The 15,539-nt window shown below is 57.4% G+C and overlaps 1 protein-coding gene across 4 annotated transcripts in view; it reads left to right on the forward strand.

Annotated features, from left to right (window-relative positions):
- The window catches only part of INPP5A (inositol polyphosphate-5-phosphatase A), a 247,020-nt gene that overhangs the window by 169,316 nt on the left and 62,165 nt on the right, over positions 1-15,539 (forward strand). For all 4 annotated transcript variants that reach the window (XM_010382741.2, XM_030940368.1, XM_030940369.1 and 1 more), the window contains 2 exons: positions 9,687-9,739; positions 11,988-12,107. In XM_010382741.2, the coding sequence (XP_010381043.2) occupies positions 9,687-9,739; positions 11,988-12,107 (173 nt within the window). The remainder of the gene's footprint in view (positions 1-9,686; positions 9,740-11,987; positions 12,108-15,539) is intronic.

Consider the following 15,539-nt stretch of genomic DNA (forward strand, 5'->3'; position numbering starts at 1 on the left):
CTCCGCAGTCCTGTCTCCACAAGAGTCGTGCAGGCTGAGGCTGCTACGGAGCTGACTTCCAGCAAGGCCACAACTTTATTAACTTGCTTTATGGCCCACATCTTGAGTGAGGGACTGTGGCCGCCCAGTGAAGGATGGGGCGCTCCTGTCACCCTGTGGCTCGGCCTCCTCATCCATCTTCCCTAGGCCAAGGACACCGTGTCAGTGGGCCAGCCTCCCGTCCTCGGTCCTGCTTCCGGCACCGCCCGCTTGCCTCCCTCTGCTCCAGGTGTCCTGCGGTTGGAAAAGGATACACAAGGAAGCTCCGTGGTCTTCTCCATGCACAGGCACATCCCTGGGTCATGATAGCCTCCCTGAAGGGGCCGCCTGTGGTGCAGGCCCATCGGAAGGGCAGGGTGGCAGCTGTGGTTCCCCTGGAGAGCCTGTGAGCTGAACTCTGGCCTCTCTTGAACTCAGCCAAGGCTCTCATCTCAGAGTGACCGGAGACAGACTCAGGGCCCTTTGTGGGAAGCATAGGTGCTGGGGGGGCCTGGGCTGGGCAGGGCCATGCGCTGCTACTTGATGGCATGAGGAGAGCAGCTGTGGGCAACCGGGCTGGTCCAGGCAGGGGCTGTTGACCCAGCACCTTGTCTCGGGACACATGTGACTGCATTGCTGTCCAGGGCTGTGGCTGGACTGCGTGCTGCTGTGCTGTCCCCTCCTCACCAGGTGTCCACTTATTCACTGGGTCCTGTCCACCCTGGATGGGGTAGGAGAGCCCACAGGGAGCCCCATAGTCCCTAGGGGTGAGGGCCGAGGTAAGTCACGAGGGGCCAGGGGCCACATGGTCTGCCAGGATGGGAAGCTCAGGGGCAGCAGGCCCTCAGCAAGGAACAGACACTCTAGGGTCCTCCCAGGCAGCCACACAGGCTCTTGACCCTTCCGTACCTCAGTCCCGCCCTGAAGCAGCCCTGCCGCTCCAGCCAGCGGAACCTCCTTCTTGCACCCACACCTCAGGCTTCTCTCCTGGACTCAGCAAGCGGGGACCGAGGCTGGGCCCAGGCTGAAGTTGGGCAAGGTCTGGGGGCCTCTGCTATGACTTTGCCACGCTTTGGAGGGTGGGTGCCCCAGCAGGGGTCTGAGTGTGGGCCCTGGCCTCGGTCCCTGACACCAGTACTCTGAGTCCTCTGTGATGCTAGGGGCCTGCTGGCGTGGATCTGTGGATGGCGTAGCATGGGGGGCTGCCCCTCCCCCAGGAAGAGCAGCCTCAGCCCCGGTTTGTTTAGAAACTCCAGCCCCCAGCCTGGGTCCAGCCTCTTCCCGCCTGCCGTGGACCTGGCTCCAGGGACTGCGGTGTTGTGTCCACAGGCAGAGAAGGCAGATTCTGGAAGGTAGACGATTCCTGGGAGGAAAAGGCGCCGAGCCTCTTTGTGTGGACCCGCCTCTCCCCTGGGAGAGCAGCGTGTTGCTGTCCGTGGCCTGGTGGGCAGCTGCTCAGCAGATCCTCGTGGCTGCTGGTGCCTGGGACGGGGGGCCAGCCCCTGCCCTGGGCCAAGGCCTCCCTGTGGGTCCTCCTGGGACCCATGTGTTTGATGGTCTGCAAAGGTTTTCCGACGTTTCCTCTTCCCTGGTAAATTAACAAAAGGAAACTCTTATTTAAAAAACTATAAGCTTCTAATGTTCTGTCCGTAGTGTGGGTTTTTGACCCCACAGAGGCTGTGTGGCGCCCCGTGTCCCTGCTGGAGGGAGGAAGGAGGAGGGAAGGGTCCGGGAGCCATGGGGGTCCCAGCCTGGCAGCCCGACCGGGCCCGCGCCTCTGTGCCTCTGCGCCTGACCTCTTGCTGTGTGTAAACACATTTTGGAGGAAGGAACTAGTTTCAGACTGATTTCTCTTTCTTTTATTACCGTCACTTAAGGGTAATCTAAATGTAATTACCTTGATGGGGGTATAATGCAGTCTCGGGTAATTACGGCCGCTGCAGAAACTAACAAAACTTTCTCTGCTGATTTATGGATGCTTTTGGCTTGGTATGAATTTCAAATGATGCCTCTGGGAGCCACACTCCAGATAATGTGAGGCCATTTTTAAAAAGCAGATTTGTGTAGTCGATCAGGGCGAGTCATTTTTTTCCTTTTGCCCGTAGTGAGAAATTGGTTGTTACCATAGATCACAGGGCCGGCTGCAAGCTCTTATGAAAGATGAATTAATTCCACTAATGCTCTGAACGGGCCTTCGGCGTGAGGGCTGTGTGGCGATAACCTCCCTGCAGCCTCTCTTTTCTCCGTGGCGATTTATGCCGTCTTTTAGTGGATGAAACCGGCTGGAGCCGCTATCCATCTGCCGGCTGAAGGAACCCTATTAATGGGCCTGAGAGACTTCCTGTCGTCAGGTGAAGGATGTGCCCCACCCCCACGTGATGTGGTGTCATTTCTGAGGTGAAAACCTCTCTGGGAGTAGAAGGAGCCCACATGGGCCGGGGGGCGGCCACCTCAGGAGAGCGGAGCCACGGCCGTCCCATCTGCAGGCTCCTGAGGGCTCCCGGAGCGAGGGCTTTGAAGGTGGCCGGTGATCCCGCATACAGCCTGGGATGGAGGAGACCCCCAGCCCTGGCCATACACCCTCTGCTTCCATTTGCCGTGGCCTGAGCAACAAGTATGTACATCCAGAAGCTTCTGGGGTCTTCCTGAGTCCTGAGCATGTGAGCGGTGGCTGAGGCCCCAGGATACCCGTCTCTGCCTCCCAGCACTTCCTAGCCCTGCTCCGGAGGATGGTGTTGGGTGTGGGGTGTGTCCACCTCAGGCTGGGGTGCTCAGGTGCGCCCATGGGGGCGTGGCCTCTGGGAGGGGCCCCTGAACCTGCTGATGACTCTGGGGACCTCCTTCCTCTTGGGCCACCCCACCCCAGCCCTGGCTGCATGCTTGGGGCTTGGCCAGCAAGGGGAGTGAGGCATCAGAAAGTGGGGAGTTCAGTGCAGGAATTGGGGCGGTGGTTCCAGTTCTGGTTTTTTCTCCAAAGAGCTGGCGGGTTCAGGCCCCAGTTTCCTCGCTGGGGAGATGAGGGCAGTGCCTGTCCTGAGTGCCGGCGGGGCCACTAAAGGGTGTGTGGGACGCTCTCTGTGAGGACGCTCCCCGTACCGCGCATCCCACCCTAAACCCAAGGATGTGACCATACCTGTAGCCACGGGCCATGGAAGTGTCAGGACACTGTGGGCTGTGGCTTCATGTGTTCCTACTGTAAAATCCCTAGAAACCCAGTCTTAGCACAGTTGTAGCTGCTCTGATGAGCTTACCTCAAAAGGAGCTTATTTTCTACAAATACTGTAGAAAATAGTTGGTTATGATAATATACTGTTAAATTTTCTGAGATTCATTTGCAATTTATTTTAAAATCTTAAATTAGAATCCAAAGTTACAGTTATTACCAATTTATATTATTCAAAAATAACGTTTTTTGTTTCATTTGTTCAGTCTATGGATAATTAATGTTGAAAAAAATTCTCCATTACTGTGGAAAACTTAAAAATCTAAAAAAACCAAGAGGTACATACGTGCACATAGATTCAAGACACACAAACACACACCCTAATTAACACAAATAATTGAAAACTCAGGAGAAGAATAATTAATTTTGGTTCAAAAATTTACAAATGCCTTCCATTTTTAATGGAAGTAAAACTGTTGACGATTATAGCAAATTCTAGGTAAAAACCTGGGTGTGCTCAGTTTGGGGTTTCTGCCATACCTGTCAATTCAGAGGCGTGCGTGCAGGGAGGTGCCGTGTCCCTGTGTCCCGGGTCCTGCTGCTGTCTGGAAGCAGGATAGGCAGTGCCTGGGCACAGCTCTGCCGCACGTGGGAAGTGCCTGCCTCTGCGTGCCACGGAGCACCTTTGCTGTCTCGTTCCATAATATACTCTGGGTCTCTGGCTCCAGCACTCTGGGGCTCTGGCTCCAACCAGCGGGACAGAGACCCCAGCCTCATGGGCTGTCCCAGCGGGGGATGTGGACAGTGCCTGCGCCCAGGAAGTGGGCTGTGGGATGCTTGGGGTGGGCTGGGGCTCACGTTTACACAGGGGTGACTGAGGGCTTGGGGAGTGGCAGGGGCACTAGCGTGAGTCTGGACGCAGGAGCTGGCAGAGGGCATCTGCCAGTGCTGGTTAGGAGCGGCCTCCAGGCTCCCTGCCGAGCCCACACACCGGGGTTGGGACTCCTCTCCCTCCCGTTGGGTGCCCCCCACCCTTCGGACTCACCATTTCTCCCAGAAGAGCTGGCCCTGACTGTCTCACAAGGCCAGCTTCCCCTGCAGTCGCCCCTGTGACTTGGTGCAGGCAGACACCTGTCCCGGTCGCTTGGTGATTGCATCGGCGAGGACAGATCCGGGCTCTTGTGGTGGTTGTCAGCTAGCAAGGACATGGCTCTGGGCTCTTGCACTTGTCAGCCGTGCCTCCCGCACAACTCTGTGCCCGCGGTGTCCGTCTTCCCGTTCATGTTGACCGCAGGTTTCTCACCCGCCAGCCGGAGGCCCTGATGGAGTCAGTTTCTGGGGAACTGGCCCTCGACCATCTGCACACACAAGCGGCTTTAGCACCCCCACACATGCGGCTTCACCCCCACACACACGCGTGGCTTCACCCCCCCCACACACACACAGCTTCAACCCCCACACACACGTAACTTCACCCCCACACACACAGGCAGCTTCACCCCACACACACACGTGGTTTCACCCACACACATGCGGCTTCACCCCCACACACACACGCGGCTTCACCCCCCCACACACACGCAGCTTCACCCCCCACACACACGTAACTTCACCCCCCCACACACAGGCAGCTTCACTCCACACACACACGTGGTTTCACCCACACACATGCGGCTTCACCCCCACACACACACGCGGCTTCACCCCCCCACACACACGCGGCTTCACCCCCCCACACACACGCGGCTTCACCCCCCACACACACGTAACTTCACCCCCCCACACACAGGCAGCTTCACCCCACACACACACGTGGTTTCACCCACACACATGCGGCTTCACCCCCCCACACACACGCAGCTTCACCCACACACACACGCAGCTTCACCCCCCCACACACATGTAACTTCACCCCCCCACACACATGCGGCTTCACCCCCCCACACACGTGGTTTCACCCACACGCACGTGGCTTCACCCCCCCCACACACACGTGGTTTCACCCCCCCACACACATGCAGCTTCACCCACCCCACACACATGGCTTCACCCCCCCACACACGGCTTCACCCCACACCCACACAGAACTTCACCCCCACACACACGCGGCTTCACCCACACACACACACATGCAACTTCAGCCACATATACGTGGCTTCACCCTTCACACACATGCAGCTTCACACGGGCGGTTTCAACCCCCCCCACACACACACCCACGCAACTTCACCTGGACACACACACAGCTTCACCCCTACAGACACGTGGCTTCACCCCACGCACACACGCAAGGCTTCACCCTCACATACACATGGCTTCATCCCCACACACACGACTTCACCCACACATGCACGTGCGGCTTCACACACGCCACACACACGCGCAGCTTCACCCCTGCACACACACAAACACAGCTTCACCCCCACACACGCATGGCTTCACCCCCACACACACAGCTTCACCCGCATGGGTTCTGAAGGCTCGGCCTGACCTCTTCAGCGTCCGGTTCCCGAAACACGTCAGGCCACCCAGTCCCCCGCAGACAGGAGGTGTCGAGGCACAGAAGATGAGCCGCTGGTGCTCTAGGGGAGTCATTGTGTATGGAGACGCCTCGGCCTGCAGGGACAGTGCCTTTTCTCCTGGAAAGATGCCTGCCTCCCATTGTCACTAGTAGAGGGGCCTCACCTATTTACTGTAGATTTGTCACCAGTCACACGTCCAGCCTTCTCCCATGGCAGCCCCCATGGGATGAGAGCCCAGCCTTGGGCCCAGTGACTGTGGCCTAAATCTGCCAAGGGACCATAGGTGCAGTTCTTAACCTCTGAGCCTCAGTTTCCCTTTCTGGTTGGCCTGAGGGTTGGGTGTGTGCCTGTGTGTTGGGTGCCAGCCCACAGCAACTGCTGGTGCACAGAGCCACACCCTCTCAGCTGTCCGGCAACGTGGGCTCTGTCCTCCTGTCCTTGTGCCCGAGGTCTCACAGCTGGGACTTGAACCCGGCAGCCCGCAGTCCTGTCTTACCCACTGCCTTGAGGCCCTGGATGCTGCTGGTGTGGATCCTGTGCGTGGCTGGGCTGTGGGGGGTGGGTGGTGGCTGTTCCAGGTAGGCGGTCTCTCCGGAAAGCACAGGCTGGATTTGGATGTGTGGAAGATGGAGGAAGGGCGTCTAGAGAGGTGACAGGCGGCTTGTCTGGAGTGCAGGCTGAGTGAAAGTGGAGGAAGGGCGTCTAGACAGGTGACAGGCGGCTTGTCTGGAGTGCAGGCTGAGTCCAAGGGGAGAGAGTCCAAGCATCAGGGGGTGTCCCAGCCAGCTGTACTGTCGGCGGGAGCGTGGAGCCCGCTGTGGGGCATCAGCAGCACCCACTTCTCCCCACAGCTCAGCTTCCCACCAATGTGTTTCCATCGCAGACACAGTTACCTACGGGAAATGAACACAGAGGCTCCCCAGGGCAAATGGCCTCCCTCAGAGAGGAGGCAGACACGTTTGGAATCAGAGACAAGCGTCTGGTGCAGCATGTAGGGAGCCCGCCACCCCACCATAGAGCTCCCTGGGTCATCTGGGCATGGCGCCGCGCAGCAGCCAGACCAGTAGCCTGGGGAAGCCTTGGCCAGCCTCCCGGAGCTTTGGAGCAGCCCCTGTTGTTTGGCAAGCAGGGCGGCCTGAGCACGGCAAGGGATGTAGGCTCAGTACCAGGGCCAGCTCGTGGTGTGAGGACAGATCCTCCTCAACAAGTAGAGCCACAGCCTGGCTCCAAGTGCATGGCCAGGCCGGGAGGAGTGTACAGGAAGTCTCTGTACCTTCTGCTCAATTCTTCTGGAAGCCTAAAGCTGCTCTGAAAAATAAAGCCTATTACTTCTTTAAAAGTCTGCTTACCTGGGGCCTGGGACTTTACAGGTGAGGGAAGAAGGAGCAGCCCTAGAAGGAGGAAGCTCAGAGCCACCTGTGGACCCTGAGGGTGCATCTGTAGGTGCCTCAGTATCACTGGGGAGCAGAGAGCCCAGACCTTTTACGATGCTGGGTGGGGCAGCCATGGAACTGCACAGGTGAGGAAGGGGCGTCTCTCACTCTCCAGGAGACTGCAAACCAAGAACGTCTATGAGACGAGCAGACACCAGAATACAGATTCACCCCAAATAAAGTTGATTTCGTGGGAAAAGCTGACAGACTCTAAGTATGTTTAAATTGCTCAAAGTGATAAGTGAAAGATAGGGTTCATTAAAAATGTTATTCAATTAAAACAGAAATAAAGCATGAAAAGGGAATATGAAGAAGAGCCTGTAGAAACATTAAACATTCTGCATTAGAAATTACAGAACAGATTCTAGACTAGATGTGGTCAAAGAGAGAATCAGAGATTTAGACAATGTCATCAAGGAGTTCATCTAAACGTAGCCAAGACAGACAAAGATTTGTGTTTGTTTGGTTGTTTGTATGTTTTTTATTTTTATAGGAAAGAGCAGTTAAAAGACATAAAGACTATTAAGAGGCTCAGATACACCCAAAATAAATTCCAGAAAGAAGCAATGGGGAGCAGTGGTGAAAGTGATAAGGCAAAATTTTTAGAAATGTAATTCCCGAGCACAATTTGGATACAGAGCAGGATATATAAAAATAAACCTGTACCTGCATGGCATTGAAGCTTCAGAATATTGATGACAAAGAGAAAAACTATAAAACAGCCAGAGAGGAAAACATACATTCAGAGGATTCACAGTTTGTGTGCTGGGGCGCTTCTTACAGCAGTGGTGGATCCAGAGCGCAGGGGAGGAACGCAGTTGTGGGAAGGGTTGGCTGGCTTCAGCATCACTCCCATCAGCGTGTGGGGCTTGGAATTTCCCTTCTTGAGCATGGGTGGGAGCACTTAGGGAGGGGGCAGAGAGCACTTGAGGTGGGGGCAGGCAAAGAAGGGCCTCACACCTGGGAATTCACAGCCCTAGAGCCCTGCCCAGGAGGGAGCTGGGGGGGACGCTGTGCTAGAGGGAGACGGGGAGAAGGAGACGGGGCTGCAGGGGCCACTGTGCTGCCAGGTGCCACCAAGGCCAGGTGAGATGAAGGGCGAGTGTCTGTAGGAGTTTGCCTGTGGAGGCTGTGGTGACCTTGCAGAGAGCATTTGGGCAGCTGTTGTCCGGCATGTGCGCATACTGGGGGAGCCAAGGGGCACGGTGGCCAGTGGGGAGGTGGGGTCAAAGGGAGAGCCTCTGATCTCTGTGCTCTCTGTGTTAGGTAGAGGGAGTGCGCCATGCTGGACCCTTCCTTGATGGGTGTTTCATCCACAGTTAACTCCAGATTCCCATCTGCTTTCATCTCCTCGGCAGACCTCAGGGCGTGGTGGAGGAGACAGGGTCTTCCCTGACCTGCTTTCCTTCTCCACCAGCCCGTGAGCACCAAGAACACCAGCCCCTGTCCACCGTCTGCCCCTGATGGTGCCAGGCCTGTGGCTGCTGCTGGGAATGGAATGGCTGGTGCCCTGCCCTGGTGGCTGCCATTCCCCCGCCACTGCCTGAAGCGCTTTGCTTTTTGGACCTTGGCCTCGACTCTGTCAGCCTCCTCCCAGTGCCTTCTGTGCTTTTCAAGGGTTTCCCAAGAGGCCCAGGCTGTGAAGCTACCTGTTCTGCATGGCTGTTTAAATTAAAATTAATGCAGATAAAGTGGAATCTAAAATTCAGTTCTTCAGTCACATGCTTTGGTGGCCCCGGTGGCTGGCCACTACTGTACTGGGTGAACCAGCAGAGGAACCTGCTGTGGTGGGAGGTGGGAGGGCAGGAGGGTCTCCATGCCATCTCGAGGGGAACCCTGCCACCCCCTCTTTGGACTTTCATGCTGGTGCCTGTTTCACCTTGAATTTGAGGAGTACTTTCAGACCAGAGCTCAGGCTCCACGATCGGTGGCTCTGCTGGGTGGTGGGGATCAGTGAGCGGCATCGGTGGGTGGTGGGGATCAGTGCGTGGCATCGGTGGGTGGTGGGGATCAGTGCGCGGCATCGGTGGGTGGTGGGGATCAGTGAGTGGCATCGGTGGGTGGGAGGCATCGGTGGGTGGTGGGGATCAGTGAGAGGCCACACACAGTCTTAGGATGGGCAGCTTACCCACTGTCCAGGACGCCTGGCTGGGTGCAGCTACTCACGTCTTCCCTGTGGTCCAGCCGAGGGCGGCCCTATGTGCCTCGAGCTCCCTGCTCAGCCAGCATCTGTGGTGACAGTGGTTTCCCTGCAGCTGCTCTCACACCGGGGCACGGGGCTCACAAGCAGCAGGCTGGCACGTTTCTTCGTATCTTCCCCCCGCCCACCCCAGGCTGAGCATCACCAGCCCCTGCCGGCGTCTCTGTGCAAAGCCCCACTTGAGGACGGGTGCACAGCTCAGTTCTCTGGAGCGCGGCACCATCAGTGCTGAAAGAACACTGCTGTTTTTCGGTTGGAAAGCGTCTCCTGTGTCCCTTAGGTGTGTGGGACCCACGTGTTGCTCTTGCCTGCTTACTCCGGCTCATTTGTGTGACGTGTTTATTTTTCAGTGCAAATGGTCAAGAAAAGGCTTCATCCGGACAAGGTGGTGCATTGCAGACTGGTACGTGGTGTCTCTCTGTGCTTTGTCAATTTCCGTAACATTTCTTACCCTTTTATATCTTGCACAAGCGGCGTGTTCCACACACCTCATTGGAGGCTCTGCTGATTTTGTGTGAGGACCCCCAGCTGCCTGACCCCCACCTGCTACTCTGACCTTTTTTGTTCACAGTGATGCGTTGGGAGCATTGTCACTGTTCCCTGTAAGTCAGACATCTGGGTGCCCAGTGCCAGTGGAGACACAGTGACGGCCCTGGTCCCAGAGCCCGCTGCACAGGGAAGTCAGCAGGGAGGCCCCCAGCACCGGCACCCCGTGGCTGCCCAGTGAGATGGCGTAAGAGCCGCCTGGCAGCCTGGTCCACCAGCAGGCTGAGCACAGACGTAGCGGAGCCTGTGTTTCATCCACGTATCCTCCGGCCTGGCCTTTCTGTGGTGGAGATGTTCTCCATGGTGCCGCCCCACCTTTTTTGCATGATAAGAAACAGAAACCTGTTACCTGCTTTCCTAAGGTGGCTTCCAGGCGGCTCCCCAGCCTGTCCCACCAGCCATCACATCTCATTTGAATACTGTTTTTATTTTCCTTTCATGGATTTTCCAAAACTTCACTGCCTGATTATCTGCTGCTGTGTAACAGATCAGCCTAAACTTAGCAGCTTTAAAAAACACGTATGAGGCCGGGCGCGGTGGCTCACACCTGTAATCCCAGCACTTTGGGAGGCCAAGATGGATGGATCACGAGGTCAGGAGATCGAGACCATCCTGGCTAACACGGTGAAACCCCGTCTCTACTAAAAAATACAAAAATTAGCCGGGCGCGGTGGCGGGCGCCTGTAGTCCCAGCTACACGGGAGGCTGAGGCAGGAGAATGGCATAAACCCGGGAGGCGGAGCTTGCAGTGAGTGGAGATCGCGCCACTGCACTCCAGTCTGGACGACAGAGTGAGATTCCGTCTCAAAAAAAAATGTACGAGGTCATGGCTGTGAGCGTCTCAGGACCCAGGAGTGGCTTTTCTGGGGCTCTGGCCCTGGTCACCCCGGGGCTTCCAGAGGACCCATCTCCAAGCCCACTGGGACTGTGGGTTTCTGCCCCTTCCCCTCAGGCCTCTCCCTAGGGCTGCTCAGGGCAGGACATGCCCAGCAGGAGCAAGTGTCCAGAGAAAGAGGGGGATGGAGGGAGGCAGGGGGAGGTTGGGGAGAAGGGAGGGGGGAGGGGGAGGAGGAAAGAAGGGGAGAGGGAGGGGGAAGAGAAGGAGGTGGGGGAAGAGTGAGAGAGAAGGGTAGGAGAGGAGAATGGGGAGGGGGAGGAGAGGAGGAGGGAGGAAGGAGGGGAGAGAAAAAGGAAGAGGAGGGAGGGGGAGGACAGAGGTTGCTGAGAAGGAGCCGTGGTCCTGTGCCTACCCCAGGCAGTGCGGGCTGCCAGGCCGCCCTTTGCTTTTGGTCACAGGGAACAGTCTTGGCATGGTGTGGGGGCACACGGGGCACGTTCACCAGGCAGCATCACTGGGGTCACTGTGGCAGCTGGACCACAGGCTGGAGGAGGGCAAGGCCACCTGCACACGCTCATTCCTGGCGCCTCCTGGTAGGGAGACAGGGCTGGGTCTTGGAACGTGTGGAGGACATGTGGTCAGTGAGGGCTTTGTGGGACAGTGTCCAGACCGTGCCAAGCCCTGCACTGACCTTCCCTGGTGAGGGGACACGTCCTTGCCAGCTGAAGGTGCTGAGGGTCCCCTGCTGCAGTGTGACAGAGGCCCAGGCCTTGATCAGGCCCTGCCAAGTCCACGTGCCTGGAGGCCAATAGCTGGCCGACGGGGCTTCCCAAGGGTCTTCCCTTTGGGAATGAAATGAGGCACTGTTCTTGCCTGTCCCTGTGCCCTCCAGCCTGCCTTACAGGGTCCCTGATGGGTGCAGCCGGCAGCCTTGGGCAGCTGAGGCTGAGGGGTGGCCCTTCCTCTTAGCTTAGCCATCAGGGAGAGTTTCCAGAGTCACCTGTAAGTTTTTCTCTTTAAAGAAAAATAGCTCACTTTTTAGTTGCCCAGAGTAACTGCATTTGTAAAGACGTATTCAGACTTCACTGGAGGTTTCCTGTCCACTGGCCTTGTCGGAAGACAGGTGGGCGGACAGGTGCCCGGCCTCGGGTGGCTCCGCACAGCGGGGGCCAGTGCAGGTCTCACCCTCCCGGGGCTCCTGGGAGAATGAGGTGTGGTCTGGAGGCTCCGGCCCTTCGTAACGTGTCCTTTTCTCTTTTGGTTGTAGTGCCTTTGACTTGGTGAATATCCATCTTTTCCATGATGCTTCCAATCTGGTCGCCTGGGAAACAAGCCCTTCTGTGTACTCGGGAATCCGGCACAAGGCACTGGGCTACGTGCTGGACAGGTAGGTGTGGGCCAGCAGGTAGGTGTGCTGGGCAGGTCGGTGTGGGTGGACAGGTAGGTGGGGTGGGCAGGTCGGTGTGAATGGAGAGGTAGGTGTGGGTGGGCAGGCAGGTGTGCTGGGCAGGCAGGTGTGAGTGGGCAGGTAGGTGTGCTGGGCAGGTATAGGTATGGGTGGAGAGGTAAGTGTAGGTGGACAGGTGGGTGGGTGGGTGGGCAGGTCGGTGTGTCCACCCACCCCTATTGGCCACTGGGAAAGGCTGTGCCCGCTATGGGAGACACGCTCTGCTCTGTGCTTGCTGATTTGCTGATGGCCCTTGCTGGAGTCGTGCCATGGAGGTGGCAGAGCCCCCAAGTCCTGTCCACAGGCTGGAGCTGCCCCATGGAGGTGGCAGAGCCCCCAAGCCCTGTCCACAGGCTGGAGCTGCCCCATGGAGGTGGCAGAGCCCCCAAGCCCTGTCCACAGGCTGGAGCTGCCCCATGGAGGTGGCAGAGCCCCCAAGCCCTGTCCACAGGCTGGAGCTGCCCCATGGAGGTGGCAGAGCCCCCAAGCCCTGTCCACAGGCTGGAGCTGCCCCATGGAGGTGGCAGAGCCCCCAAGCCCTGTCCACAGGCTGGAGCTGCACCCTCACCATGGACTTGGATGGGGATGGCTTCACTTTCTCTCTGACTTTTTTGTGGGGAAGATGAGAAAACAGTGCCATGGGGTGCTGTGGTGGGAGGTGAATAGCACACTGAAGAGTCAGTGGGAGCATGGGGGCCACCTCCACCTGCGCCTGGGCCCCTGCCCCCCAGTGCTCCAGGCCGCTCCACCGGTGATGCTGTGGAGATGACGGCTGTCACTGGGAAGCTGGGGACCCCCATTGATGGGATGTGTCTGATATTGGTACCCATGTCCCTCCCCATCTACCGCTGGGCCTTTTGCTGAAGCTCAGGCCCTACAGCCAGGCGGCCTGGGTTTATTCTCTGCCTGTTCCAGTTAGGCCCCATATGGAAACCTTTCCTGCCAGCATCCCCATGGTTGACAAGACAGTGCTCCATCCGCTTGGGCTTGCATCAGTGACGAACACAGGCCTGAGACCAGACCTCAGACCAGCAGTTCTGGTCTCAGGCCTGTGTTCGTCACCCCAGGGTGGTCCCTGATTTCCACCTGAACCCCATTCTGCTCCCCAGAGGGCCCCTGACCTGAACCCCTGCCCGGCTCCCGTGCGTGCAGAATGCCGAGTTGCACTCGCGAGTAAGCGTGCGAGGGCCTGGAGCTGCCCTGCACCTCGCCGGCCTTCCAGCAGCTGGCCTCCTCAGACCCCGACCTTCTGTTCCTGGGGCAGCCCCTCTCACCCACACCTGCCTCACCCACACCTGCCCCACCCACACCTGCCCCACCCACCCTGCCTCACCCTGGGCTTGTGCCAGGCAGAAGGACTGAGTCATTCCCAGGCCACCACCATTCCTGCGTCATTCACAACTGCCTGGGGCTGCACAGGCAAAGGCAGGAATTGGGGGACATTGAGGTCTGGACCCAGAGAGGGAGGAGGCTGGGCAGGGCCTAGTACCCTCTGAGCCTTTGGGAGGCTTCCTGGGGAAGACAGTGGGAGGAACAGTCCATGTGGAGGGGGACGTGGGTGGGGCCCCTGCCCCCTGAGTCATGTGTGGTGTGTGGGTGGGGCCCCTGCCCCCTGAGTCATGTGTGGTGTGTGGCCAGCGCCGTCAGATTCTCAAGAGCAGGAGTGGGAGAGTCCTGTGAGAGGCATCCCCTGGGGACTGTGCGGAGTACATTTCTACCCAAGCAAGCCCCGTGTCCTGAGGGGTCCCTAAGGCAGGTGGGGTCATGAAGGAGAACAGCAGCCAGCAGGTCCCTGCCTCCTAACAGCGCCTTTTAAGGATAGTGTTCAGTTAGCATGTGTGTGCCTGTGCTTGCATGCATGCCTGAGTGTACACACCTTGTGTGCATGCAATTATGCATGTGTATGATTTTGTGTGTCTGCATACATGTACATGCATGTGAGTGTATGCACATTTGTGGGGGTTTGTGGGGGTGGGTGTGCGTGCATCTGCACATGTATGTGTTCGTGTGTGCATGTGTGTGTGCATTTGTGGATGCTGGTGTGTGCATGTGTGGGTGCATGAGTGCATATATATGTGTGTGCACACGTGTGGGTATGTGTGGGTGCATGTGGTGTGGATGTGTGTGGGTACATGTCTATTTGGGTGTGTGCACGCTTGCAGGGGTGTGTGGGGGTTGCATTGTGTGTGCACACGTGGGCACATGTGAGTGCACTTGTGTGGGTGCATGTGAGTACGGGTGTGAGTGTGGGCGTATGCATGTGTGGATGCATGTGAATGTGGGTGTATGCAGGTGTGGGTGCATGTGAGTGCAGGTGTATGCAGGTGTATGCAGGTGTATGCGGGTATGGGTGCATGTGAGTGCAGGTGTATGCGGGTGTGGGTGCATGTGTGGTGTGGATATGTGTGGGAACATGTCTGGGTATGTGCATGCTTGCAGGGGTGTGGTGGTTGCATTGTGTGTGCATACGTGAGCACATGTGAGTCCACTTGTGTGGGTGCATGTGAGTACGGGTGTGAGTGCGGGTGTATGCGTGTGTGGATGCATGTGAGTATGGGTGTATGTGAGTGTGGGTGTATGTGGGTGTCGGTGCATGTGAGTGCGGGTGTATGCAGGTGTATGTGGGTGTGGGTGCATGGGAGTGCAGGCATATGCAGGTGTATGCATGTGTGAGTGCTTGTGAGTGCGGGTGTATGCGTGTGTGGGTGCATGTGAGTGCGGGTGTGGGTGCATGTGAGTGCGGGTGTGTGTGGGGGTGCATGTGAGTGTGGGTGTATGCATGTATGGGTGCATGTTTGTGTGGGGGTGGCTTCATGTGCATATGTGCATGTGTCTTGTGTGGCTGTGTGTGTGTGTGTGTAGGTGCATGTATCTGCATATTTGGGTGTGTGCATGTGTGCAGGGGTGCACTGATGCATGTGTGCATGCATGTGTGTGGGGGCTCGTGTGGGTGCATATGTGTACACTTGTGTGTTTGGGGGTACATGTGTGGATGTGGATGTGTGTGTGGGTGTGCATGTGCCTCAGTGTGTGCATGTGTGTGGGTGTGTGCATGCATGGGTGTGGGCATGTGGGTGCATGCGGATCTGTGTGGATGCATGTGTGCTAGGGTGTATGCGTGTGTGTGTGCATGTGGGTGTGTGTAAAGGTGTGTATATGTGGGGGGAGCATGTGCACCTGGGTGTGGATATGTGTGCAGGTACGTGTGGGTATGTGTGCATGCAGGTTGTGGGTGTGTGGAGTGCATGTGTGTGTGCGGGTGTGGGTGTGTGTGCATCTGTGGGTGTGTGCACGTGTGTGAATGTGCACAGGTGTAGGTGCGTGTGCACGTAAAGTGTGTACCTGTCATAGCTCAGCACTGTGCATCCTGAG

This window comes from Rhinopithecus roxellana, chromosome 11 (genome assembly GCF_007565055.1).
Source record: "Rhinopithecus roxellana isolate Shanxi Qingling chromosome 11, ASM756505v1, whole genome shotgun sequence".
Taxonomy (NCBI): Eukaryota; Metazoa; Chordata; class Mammalia; order Primates; family Cercopithecidae; genus Rhinopithecus; species Rhinopithecus roxellana.